This window comes from Pteropus medius, unplaced genomic scaffold (assembly GCF_902729225.1).
Source record: "Pteropus medius unplaced genomic scaffold, Ma_sr-lr_union100, whole genome shotgun sequence".
NCBI classification, from domain to species: Eukaryota; Metazoa; Chordata; class Mammalia; order Chiroptera; family Pteropodidae; genus Pteropus; species Pteropus medius.
The window spans coordinates 4,184,138-4,196,889 of NW_024342475.1; the positions used below are offsets into that span (position 1 = coordinate 4,184,138).

A 12,752-nucleotide genomic window follows, 5' to 3' on the forward strand; every position below is an offset into this window, starting at 1 on the left:
TAGTTTTCTTTAGAAATTGTTTGCTATTATTTAAAATCATATTTTAATTATTAAACAATGCCTTAAACAAATAGAAGGCATTATGGTTGTTATTTTTATTATTGTTACTATCATTATTCCTGATTATCTGCTTAGATCAAATCATTTTCAATTAAGCCTAAAAAATAGAGCTTTCATGTGTTTCTATTTTGAAACACTTAACCACTAAGTGTGACCCTTGAATAAAAGCTTCCTAGTCCAGTCAGCTTCCAGCCTGCAGCGTCCCATGCAGGCAGCCTGTACAGAAATCAAGACCACAGCAGGCAACAGGCAGGTAGATGTCCTCACATTGATTTTACTGACTTGATTTTGGCCAGGCAAACATTAACTCTTAATTAACTAATTGTCTGCTTCTCCTGCATTATACCCCAGGATTTTTATTCATAAGGAACCCTATTTGGAATCTAGGTAGAGAGTTTTTTTAAGTATATAATATTACTGACATTGTACCTATTTTGCTGTAATCCAGGGAATTAATCTAGGATTCTAAGACCAAACAATGCATCTACTTCAATTTCATTTGTTTTCTCTTTATTACTTGTCAGAATCTATCTTATTTATATTTATTCTCTCACAAAATTTACAAAAGTATATAGCGTGAAAAATATTTCCCTTTAACACCAAGGATGCTCACTAACTATAACCATTTGGATAGATATACATACATGTACAGATGCATATCTTATATAATCTTTTTTGACATAATTACAAAATTTTTTTAAAAAATGGAGATTCATAAACAATAAAATAGTCTGAGTTTATCGAAATTTTGAGACCTTTCTGTGACTTTGGAAATGGGTCTGTAAATCTGCAAATCCTTAAGCTTTCCATGAATTTCAATGAGTTAGAAACACTGCAAACATAACCTTTCTATGCATTATTTCAGGATTTAAATTTAGGTTTGGGTGACCCATGGGAGAAATAGGGAAGAAAAAATAAGAGTTATGACTCAAATGAGAATACTATCTCTTAGAAGTTAAACTTATAATACATTAATTCACTTCTAATTTCCTACTAATCTCTGTCCTTATTCATTTGCTTAGTAAATAATTTTAAAAGATAAAACTACCATCATAAATTTACATTGACACAGTGGTAATATTCCCACTGAAATGGAAATAATTTCTTTTCCATTGGTTATGTTTGTATTTTCTCTCTCTCTCTCTCTCTCTCTCTCTCTCTCTCTCTCTCCTCTCTCTCTCTCTCTCTGTGTGTGTGTGTGTGTGCATGTGTGTGTTGGAAATACACTATATGTATTTCCAATTATATAAATTTAAGGTTCTGTGTGATTTAAATGTCAAATGGAAGTTTTCTAAAAGTTTCTACATGGAGCTGGATTTATATATTAATTTTTTCTGTGTCAAATTCAGCAGAGCTTCCAATAATTTTATATAAGATGCATTTGGTAGACATAGCACATTAACATCATTCTGTGAATAATCTTCATATTTAGAGAAAAATCACAAATTGACAATAAGCAATAATAAGAAAATCAAAAATCCTCACCATACCAAATATTAAGGTATATCTGTTAAAATATAGGTAATATTATATCTACCTTCAAATCCTAGATTATATATTGAATATGTTGATCAGTACAAAGTGGGAATATATATGTCTACATTTTAATGAGAATTTTAGCATCCCTTTGTACTTGAAATCTTCTGAGATGTCTATATTTATTTAAGAACTTTCCATTAGTACATGTTAGCTATAATGTTTTCTTAGAAACCTCTCAAGGAAGCAGTTTTCAGGAATCTGGTGAAGAAATCTATATGGACAGCTAAGAAATTCTCAAAAGGTTTCATTCAAAGACAAGTAAATGTGTAAAGACTTCTGGATGCAGTTTTGCTTTGAATGATCTGCTCAAGGTCATCATCATTAGTGATGAGAATAATAACAAAGTTTTCCATTGACAAAATGCCAGGGAGAACTATGACTTTTAGATGATCAAATAGGCATGAAAATCTTCTGCTTAAAAATGATTAAGGCTATGAGTGAAATAATTACCATAGAGACCCTTCATCAAGTAATCCACAAAATAAGTGAAGAAAACAGGAAGAATGACCCATATGAAATGCATCATTGAATTGTTTCTGAGAGAGAGACATGGGCTCCTCAACAAACTTAAGTGCTTTATATATTTTTGGACTGTCTTCTTCCTAAATTTATAAGAAATGTTATACTTCTTGGTACTCAAAAGGTCATATATGCCTTAAGTCCAGAGAGAATTCACTTGCATCTCTATGCATGAGAGATAATTTAATTAATTCATCAATATGTGTGTGTGTGGGGGGGGGCTTAAATCTCTAAAAAATAGTCAAGTAAAATTATTTTGTTAATATGAAATGTTTTAAAACTCTTTAAGTAAAATCATCTTGTTAAAATAAAAGGTTTTAATAAAGGTTTAACTTATAGGTCACACTGAATTGTGAAGCATCTTTAAGAGGTAAGACTTTTTGAGTTAGCTATGGCAGGAATAACATTAGTGACCAGCATCCATCAACCTTACCTGTGGGGCTCATCTTGACTGTGGAGGCAGCAATTTACGGTATTCACCAAAAAGCTAAACAAACGACTGTACAAAGATTTGGCCAGGAGATCCCGGTAAAATTCAGCCATCACTATAGTATGTCGACGTGTGATCATATCGCCTGGAATAGTAAAAGAGAGAAGCACAAGAGTTCTCTCATTTAGAAACAAACAAATCCATGCACATCTTATTTACCCATCACATACCCTTGTACATTACAGATTGCTAAAAATATATATTATGATTCTAATAAATAAAGTCTCTGTCAGTTGTTACATAAAATGTTTCTCAAAAATAAGTGTTGTATACATTGCAATCTTACTTGTTAAAAATGTTGACCACAGCTTTTGACCTTTTAGAAACTATGTAATTTCCTTTCAGTTAGGGAACCAACTCTTTGAAGGGCCCCTCTTAACAAGTTTCCTGCTGGCAGCTCACTGGTTTGAATACTGAATCATCCCCAAGGCATTTGGAAACCTGGCCATCTGGAAAATTAGTCATATTTTAAATATTTTCAAAGAAATGGTCCAACTAACCAAAACGTGGGTCTGGAATTTGGGAACAAGATTGAGCCTTCAGGTAGATATTTTTATGTGCTCCCAAAGAGATGGTAATAAAATCTGAAATAAGATATTTAGAAAAGAATAGACTAGAGAAGAAAGCAAGAAAAAAAAATAAGTGAGGATGACTTGGAATTGAGCCTAAAACAGAGAGCTGAGACAGAATGTGAATCTCGTATTCATACTCTGTGGCCTTGGTCAACATGGCTAACCACTGCAACGTGGGCTGAGCAAGGAGTTAATAGGATGATGACCATGTGAAATGAGGGTCCAAGAAGTTGTTGATCATGGAGACATAGATAAGGAAGAACTGCTTCTGAGACTAGTTGAGATTAAAACAAACAAACAAACAAAACAAAAAACAAAAACCACAGGAGGTAATTGAGAGTCAGGGAGCTACAAGCTAAAGGTTAACGAGATGGACCCACACAAGGTGGCAGTGAAAGCAGTATGCCATTTATGATGTTATAGAACTGAGGTCTCTAGAGTCAACATGATTAAGGGGTTCTGATGGGTCGTCATCATGGCAGGTGTATAAAGAGATGAGGACACTGTAAACAGAGAAACCTGCTTTATATGTATATTATATGTATATTTATCTATATATTATATATCTATATAATATATTTATCTATATGTTAAGTTATAGATATTATTGGAGAGCAGTTTTTCTTTAAAAATTCATGAGAAAAAATAATGTAGTTGGATAACTTCGAGAAACACAGTAGAGTTGGATGCAAGGGCACAAGTGGAAAAATGGCTAAGGGTGAAGCATAAAAATTAGGTATGGCCCAAATAATAAAGTACCCCCTAAACGACCCTAAAGTGGCAGGCTTTACTCTACAGGCATTGGAGAATCTTTGGAAGACAGTTCATGGATGAAAAGCATATTTGCATTTCAAAAAGATTATTCCTGAAGCGGTATAGAAGGAAGGTGAATGAGATAAGTCCAGATAAAAGAGTAACAAGGATGTCCTTGCTATAATCCAGGGAAAGAGTGATGCATTAAGGCAATGGCGACAGAAGTGAAGAGATGGCAGTGAAAATGAAAGATATTTATGGAGTAGATATTTATCTTGTGTCTCATCTACTCATTGAAGAAAGAGGAGCAAGTGGTATCAAGAATGACTTTTGGGCAACTGAATGGGGAGATTCATAAAGTTAAAAAATATAGAAGGTTCACTCTAGATATGAAGAAGAAATTATAAGTCACATACCTAAATACCTGCAAGTAGGTCCAGTAGAAACAGAAGTAAAAAAGTGGTAATTTAGAAAAAAAAAGATCAGCTGGATGGTGAGTCTTCAAAATGACAGTACGGGGGAAGGTTGGTAAGACAATGATTTATAGTGAATAATTAAAGAGCATGTAGGAAAACTACTTTCCTTACCCATTAAATAGTGATGTACATAGCACAGAAATTCATCTTGGGAGTTAGATAGCATTAGATTTTAATTCTAAACATGCCATTAACTAGTGATTTGCATTCAATGTTATTTAACCTTTTGAATCTTAGTTTTATTATCTGTTAATATAGAAATACCTATGTCCATCTCACAGTGATTTGTAAGGATTAAAAATTTCCCATGTTTTAGTGCTTAGGACCATTCTTGTAGTTAAGTGCCCCCCAAATGGCAGCTATTATTATGACTGATGAGGTAGAGAAAAAAGGACACTCTTCAATGAAGGGGGCAGCATGGAACCACATACACAAATGGATCCGATGTTTTACTTGCATAGATCCTATTGGGTTGATGCCTTTATTTGTTTAATAACCGATTAGCTAGAAAAGATGACCAATTAATGAAAACGGTCTCTCAGGAGTATAAAGAGTTTATAATATAGTCAGATCAAGTGACCAAAGGGGTTTATAATGTTTTTCTCATTTGGCATTCAATTCAGAGAAATAGTTTCACTTAGTGGGGAAAGATAAGTTTGTATTTACTTTCTTCTATATTTCAAAGAAGACCACGATTGCATAAAAGTGAAAAACAGAGCATAGAAAAACTTACCTTTAAAATATTGGATATCAGTTGTTAAAGCAGACACCAGTTCATCTATTGAAACTTGTAACATTCCAGCCACTAAAATTAAAGTAGCATTGAAAACATAAAGTTAGTATATATTTTTGACAGAGAGAACATTGTATTTTCAGGTTATAATTTATAAGCTTTATATAGACTCATTAGAAAATGCATGTATTAAAATTAAACTACCACCTTAATTGTCAAATTCAACTAAAAAAACAGCCTATAAGTAATCAAAATGTTAATGAGTTCTTGGGTCTCCTACATTAAATCACAGCAGGTTTTTTCCCTCCTTGCCCTCACAGATGGCCCTAAATGTTTTCTCCCAATTCCTTGTTAAATTACTTTGATATGAGGTGAAGATAGGCTGTTCACTGACAATCTGTGGTTTTAAGGTAATTTGAAAAAAATCTGGGAGTGACTAACCAGGCAACTTCAAAGGAGAGAAATTTTTGGCAAGATCTTTGCAGGGAAGTAATTATATTCGGTTTAAAATGTTTCGTTAATAACATGCCCCCAAAATATACTGGGTAGCGGGGGTGGGGGTGAAGAATACTTAGAATAATATAAATAAACCCAAGTATGTGCTGAAGGATCAACCTGTTAATGTGGTGGGAAGCAGGAGAACATAAATGTACATCTTGTTATTCATTCCCATAACCATTTATAAAAAAGAACAAAGTGGTTAAGGTTCTTTTTTTCCCCACCAGTCACACTGAATTCTGCTCTAGAGGGTTTTAGTCCGCCTGGCTCTTCTGTCCTTTGTCACCATCTACTGGCAGTTCTGCAAAACTGCACATCCATGAAGTTAACATTAGCTCTGTTCCACTGACCTTGTTCCAGAAGCTGGAGGTCAGAAACAAATGCAGAGTCGGCCTCGGTCAGAGCAGTGAACCGAATGTCTCCAATGTGTACTATTGCTGCTAGAATCACAAACAGATTCTCCACCTCCTACGCATTTTGCAAATAGAAAAAATGAATGATTTCTTAGAAGAAAGATTCAAAGATAAATCCTTTAGAAATGTAAAAGTATGTTAAAAAAAATGACATGAACACGATTAGTGGGGTTGTGATTTTTCAGATCTCAAATGTTCAATAAAAGAACTCCCAATCTCTAGCTCAAAATTAAAATCTCATAATTCAATGCACATATCCTCTGAATCAATGTTTCTGTTCCTTAAACAAAAGAGAGTAAGGGAAGTGTTCTGATAAAAATTAACAGTTTTCACGTAAGTATCATAATGAAAAATGAACCCTTGTGTGATGATGGTCGGACTGGCTGGATGTCACGGGTAAGGTCAGACTTCACACATCCTCCCCGGGCTGATACAGAACTGTAAACAGAGCCTAATCGTCTTTCACGGCTGCTTCACTAGAGAACGTATGTGATGGGGTCCATCTTTTAGTTATGTCTCATATGAGATAAGTTGATATTATGACTATAGAATTTTTCACTTCTGCTGGATAATTCTGGGAGACATGATGAAAACAACTATGCCTAGATAAACAAAATGCAAATAGTTTTTTAGGGTATTTTAAGGAAAACAGGAAAAAAAAATGGATGTTGGCAAGAGCTATCTTTGAGCAGAAGGTATCAGGAAGTAAGAGAATGCTGAAAGAGAATATGTGAGAATCTGGAGCTCTGCGTAAAGAAAAAATACCTTAAATTTGGTTTTGGACAGTCATTTTGTGATAAAAATGAAAAATCAAGAAATAGCTCTAAATTAAAATATACTTTTCTAAAATAAATATTTAGTGTGATGGTATCAATAGTAAAGTTGGTTAAGTTCCATGTAGGGCAAGCGTCATAACCTTTTAAATTTTCATTTTCTTAATTGGTAATTTGGAAATAAAAAGATCCTGCTTGTGGAAGTTTTACTAAGAACAACTTTTATTTGCTTAACAAAAATATAGTTGAAACAATATATAGTCCATGGGACTTCCATGAATTTCCTCAGAACTTTAGTTTTCGTCATAAGATATAATTTTATCATTCTAAAATGAGGGCATTGACAAGGATGATAGCTAAGTAATTTTTAGGTCTAGTATTAGACTTAAAAATGATTCTGGTAACTCCCAAATCACAAATTAGTGTTTCAAATTGTATTCACTTACACTTATTTGAAAAACATTTTACCTCTTATACTACCTGACAACTTTTTCCTCTCTTTTAATAAATCTAGCAACTCATTAAATTTCCTCATCCCTGGTGAGATAGGCACTTCTGAATACACGGACAGGAAGACTTTGCTCTGTCCTCAAGGATCTTACAGTTTAGTGGTGGAGGCAGAGCTGTGAAAACGAGCCGCAACATGAATTACAAAGTGATGAAACTATGACAGAGGTCAAAATAAACTGCTCTGTGGGCACGGGGCAGGGGCTGCTCTTCTGTGTTTATCATATGATTGCATGTTCCTAGCACTTCAATCTCTGAATAAGGCCAGGGTGAACTGAAACAAAGTGCACAGAGCTCATTCATTTAGGGCGAGTCCCCATCTCCTCACCCGTCCCTTTTTGCCACCTTCTCACCCACTCGCTGCCCAATAGACTTATGTACGTGGGCAAGAGAAAAAAAAACAAAGACCCAAATCAATCAACTTAGTGGTTTAAGAAAAAGAACATATTTAAATCTATGAATAAATCCGGGTTCCTGGACTACTGGCTTACCCAAGTTATCCACACAATTTTATGTTAAAAAAGAACTGGCCATAATTCAGAACGATGCCATATTGAATGAGGCGAAACAAAGACAGCGTGTAAGGGAAAGAGATCTGTGGGAATTCTAAGAAGCCTCCAGGCTTAGATCATTTCATATCTCTTATTCAATTAGACCTGTGCTACGCAATTCAGTAACCACTAACCACACAAGACTTTTTCAATTTAAATTAATTAAAACAAAGAAAAATTAAAAATCCATTTCCTCAGTCTCATTAGCCACATTTCAAGTGTCCAGTAGCCATTAACCACATGCACCATATTGCCCCGTGCAGACCTGGCACGCTTCTGAGATCACAGAAAGCTCCGCTGCACGGCAGTGGTTCAAACATATTAAATTGGATTTTTCAGCTTCAGAATGCTTGCAAGTATTTGATAATTCTTTAAGAATAAAAAGAACAAGTTTAATAGAGTGACTAGATAACTTTTCAAAGTGGTTCTTAGCAGTAAGCAGTTCCTTCGGATGTGCCCGTTTTCTCTTGAGTCGGTCGTTATAAAGTTCTTTGCTGTTTGGCTCACCTGGTTAAAAGGTCTCCTTGACCACCCTCTTGAAAACAGCAGCCCTCCCCTTGCCACTTTCTCTTTGTCTTCATCGTACATATGACACTGAGCATATTGTTTGTTTCTGTCTGTCTACTTCACTTGAATGTAAACTGTTGGGGGCAGAGATTGGGGCTTATTCTCTGCTGAATTATGTGTGTTTGCAACCACATCCAGAATATAATAGGGACTGGGTAAAAGTTTCAAATGAATAACTTTGATAAATTAGTAGAAGGTTAGTTTCTCAGTGAAATATTTATGATATGACTCACCAAGGTACTGAAGCCAACTACCTTCAAGGCTTGTTTCAAAACAGTAAATCTCTCCCTGTTCAGAGAATGCTCTGCTGTTGATACATCATTTTGTAAGGTCTGGTTCAAATACCTGTTAGGATAAGAAGCACATAGAATTATGGCTTGGCTGATAGTCAAACTCCAGTGGTTTAAAGTCACTTTGGCCATATTTGGTCTCCCGAATAATGGAAACCACCTGGACATTGTGTACCCGTGTGTTTATAAGGCTTTGGTACATAATAGCACATGATGTTTCAGGAAGAGAAAAAAAGGTTCTCGTTGTACCAGAACATGTTCACACTGTTTGACTTGGTTCTCACCGTAGCTGTGCCCTTCCTGCTGAAAGGAGAAGGTCACAGTGTTTTACGTATTTCCTATATAAATTTGGTGGGTCCTAGCATGTGCTTTGTAATTAATATTTGTATTAAAGATTTTTAATTTAAAGTAGCTTATTATTCCTTCTTGTCGAAATCTTCTAATTATGAGATTGTTGATTAATTCATTGATTTATTCTTTTCATTCAACAAACACACGAGAATCACCTACCCAATACACAATAGTAGCAGCTGAGGATATAAAGATAAAAGGCTCATCCCTGGAATCTCAACAGATTGAGGCAGAAAGCGCTCAAAAACAAAAATAATGTATCCAGGCAGAGACATGAGAAGATGTAGCTGCAGGGCAATATGGAAGTAGAACAAGAGAGATGAATGTGAGGTGTTTATAAGACTGTTAGAAGGGGAGTAAACCCAGAAGTGGATGATGAGGAAAGGCTGTAGACAAGGAAGAGGCTCTGGTTCCAAGAGTGGACTTGGAAGAAGAATTTGCCAGGCACGTTCTTAAGGGTGTTCCTGGAATAATTAGCAACAAGTGCAAAGGTACACAAGAGTGAGTACACATGACATATATGAGGAGCTTGGGGAGCTCAGCAAAACTGAAGCCTAAGGTGAGAGGAGCACAGATTGATGAGGCTGGGAAAGTAGACAGAGTTCTGTATTATCTTGCAGAAGAGTTTCAACTATGTCATGTCAATCAACAGTCTTGAAACAAAAAAAATGGCACCATCAGATTGTTGCCTCAGAAAGAACATCCTGGTAGCCCAGTGAAAGATTACCTGAAAAGAGATGCGGCACCTTAGGGTGCTAGGTGATCCAGTGAGAGACCAGCAGAGGTGGAGAAAAGCAAAAGATATGGACAGGCCTAACTGGCAGCATGAGGGGACCGACTGGATATGGGGGAAGAGAAAATAGATGTATTAATGATGTTTTTCAAGTTTCTCTCTGGGGAAAAGCGTGGATAGTGGGCTCATTCAATCAGAATATGTTCTCAAGAGGAAGAGTAGGTTTTTTGACAGAGAAAATCTTAGGACTTATATCAGTCTTATTGACTTTCAACTTCTTGTTAAAGTTCAATGAAATAATTAGCTATAAGAACTTGAAATTGAGAAAAGTTTAGAAAATAACATGCAAAACAACTATGTGAGTGAATGGACTCACTCAAAAAGAAATGCTAAAATTTTAGGGGTGAAGAAAGAATTGAATGTTCAGAAAAAGAGTAGGGAAATTAAAAGAAATCAATCATTAAAACAAAAGGATAGCATATTATTAGGATTGATCAATATCAATGGAAAAGAGGACAGACACAAGGACACATATGTTAGTGTGGGAGGACATGGAATGCAGTCGGTTGTATGGAAGTGAGGTCTGTGAGGACTTCTTTTTCTCAATCTTGGCTATACAGAACAAAAGTAAAACAGCCTCATTTCTAGGGTAGGGAGTGGGGAGACTCCAGAATAGTTGAGATAGAAAGACTAATTAAAAAAAAAAAAAACTATAAGAAAGGGAGTTGTTGTGGGGACGGGGTTGAAGAGACGAATTTGATGAGGAAGGAAGAGGGGTTTGAATCAGAGGTACAGGGGAGGGTGTGTCCCCTGCTGAGGAAGGAACAGCGCTTTCTCCCACATGCCAGAGAAAGTCATAAAATATGGGTCTAAAAGCAGTAGTATCTCAGAGGAGTAGAGGAACCACTGCTTCATCGCTTACATTTTTCTAGGAGAGAGACTGAGTTTAGATGACTGAGTGAACGTGGCTCTAGGAAAGTCTTAAGAATCTAAGATATTTGCTTTGGAGAATGGAAACGACTTCCTTGCAGGGAGCCGTGGGAAGTTCAGCTCATGCTGTCCAGGGCCCGGGTGAAGGTGAAGATCAGCTCATGGTGTGGTTTCACTCTCCCCCGAGGTCCTCCACTGCCTGATGTAGAATAGGTGGTTTGATGTTTTGGGCAGTAGAACACAAAGAAAAGGTCCTCAATATCAGCACGAGATTGAGTTATGATGGTTAGAGAGTCATCTTGCCTAAAATTTACTAAATTTTAGTGACTAAAAAGTCTCAATGATAAGAAATTTTAAATGCTCTCAATTCTTATTCTCACAACAGTTTTTACTTCAGTTAAATTCTAGGTAAAAGAAGCAATGTGAAATTAATCCTGGTAGTAATTAACAGACAGGGCTATTAACTATGTAATAGTCCAGGAGAAACCTAACCAAAGCAGGATTTGAGAGGGCAGTTTGCTTGATGGCAGGGATGACACTTTAAAATTGGCTGGATTTTCTCTCTGTTGCCAGAACATTTGTTGGCATGAAAATGATCAAAAGTTTATAACTCAGTATCTTCTACACAAATTTTAAATTTCTCCAGCTATTCAATAGTGTAGGGGATGATTTCACTAGAAATATAGTTTTTAGTTATCAGCAAAACTATCTTAAAATGAGAAGCTTAGTATTAAAAAAAATAATAAAATTTGTTTTTTTAGAAATAAAAGTACTCATTTCCCTTTGACATTATTTAATAATAAAATCTCAAACAAGGACAGAGAAATACTTGAAAAATATGGCTAGTAAAATATTTCAACTAAGAATCTGATGACTTAGAATTGAGTCCTGTCAGCTCTTTTCTAACGACATTTTAAACTTTTATTTTATTATTTGTAAAATAGAGAGAAGAGTTTAAAAATAACATTTTAAAATTCTCCATTTTTAGTTCATGGTGATTTTATAAGGATGAAATAAGATATATGTGGTGTGCTTTCCACACTCAGCTTGCAGTGTATACGCAGAATATGAGTATTTCCTGGAAAGACTATATCTTACATATGTGAGCCTTCAGTCAACGTGCTCTGTCATTAATGAAGCTCTTAATCAAATAAATAACTAAGCCAAATGAAGTAAGGAAAATTTTGAGAAATTATAACAAATGCTATTAAAAATGAAGAATATTTAATCTATAAAACATTCTTTTCTTCTCAGATAAAACTAATAAATAGATACAAGGAAAAGTTCACAGTTTTCACTTCTTAACTATTTTTTTTTCCCAAAGTCAATCACTTGAAAGTTGATAATCACATATACAATATTACCGTGGCATTTCCAAATGTTTTTAACACCTGAAAATAAGTGAGAATGATTGTGTTTATGGGTTATAGACTTCCCTGTAGACTGGATATAACTCCACTGATATTTTCCCACTAATCTCAGTACAGCAACTGACAACCAGCCTAGAATGGAATGGCTTAACTTTATCCATATGTTCTCAGGTGGCCTAAGAAACTTAGTCCAGTTTCTGGTTTTCTTTGCCACAAAGCGTGGTATCAGCATGCGCTCACACACACACACACACACACACACACACACACACACACACCCCACATGTGATTTTGACTGTATATTTTACCTACCTCAGAAGAGTTACAAGTGCTTCATCTCACCGAGAGTTTCCAACTTTATCGCCTATTAATTAGTGGTTGCACAATTCCCAGTATTCAAATCTTAGAACTCAGTATTTAATACAGTTTAAATGAACTCTTTTATGACTCAGATCATATACTTACAGCTCAATCTGTTTTTTATTTATCTCATTTTAACTCATAACTGGAAACAGTAATCTTTGGTAGCATCTAGAATCTCCACGTCCAGAGTCAAAAACATCAGAGACTATTAATGTGTTGAATCAAGAATCATTGTAGTTCTGTTCTTTAAAAACTCACAGATCA

The 12,752-nt window shown here is 35.3% G+C and overlaps 1 protein-coding gene across 8 annotated transcripts in view; it reads right to left on the minus strand.

The window, feature by feature from the left end:
• The window catches only part of MYO16 (myosin XVI), a 513,348-nt gene that overhangs the window by 194,519 nt on the left and 306,077 nt on the right, over positions 1–12,752 (minus strand). For all 8 annotated transcript variants that reach the window (XM_039866287.1, XM_039866291.1, XM_039866293.1 and 5 more), the window contains 4 exons: positions 8,685–8,796; positions 5,991–6,108; positions 5,143–5,214; positions 2,552–2,693 (listed from right to left, as the gene is read on the minus strand). In XM_039866287.1, coding sequence (XP_039722221.1) covers positions 2,552–2,693; positions 5,143–5,214; positions 5,991–6,108; positions 8,685–8,796 — 444 coding nt within the window. The remainder of the gene's footprint in view (positions 1–2,551; positions 2,694–5,142; positions 5,215–5,990; positions 6,109–8,684; positions 8,797–12,752) is intronic.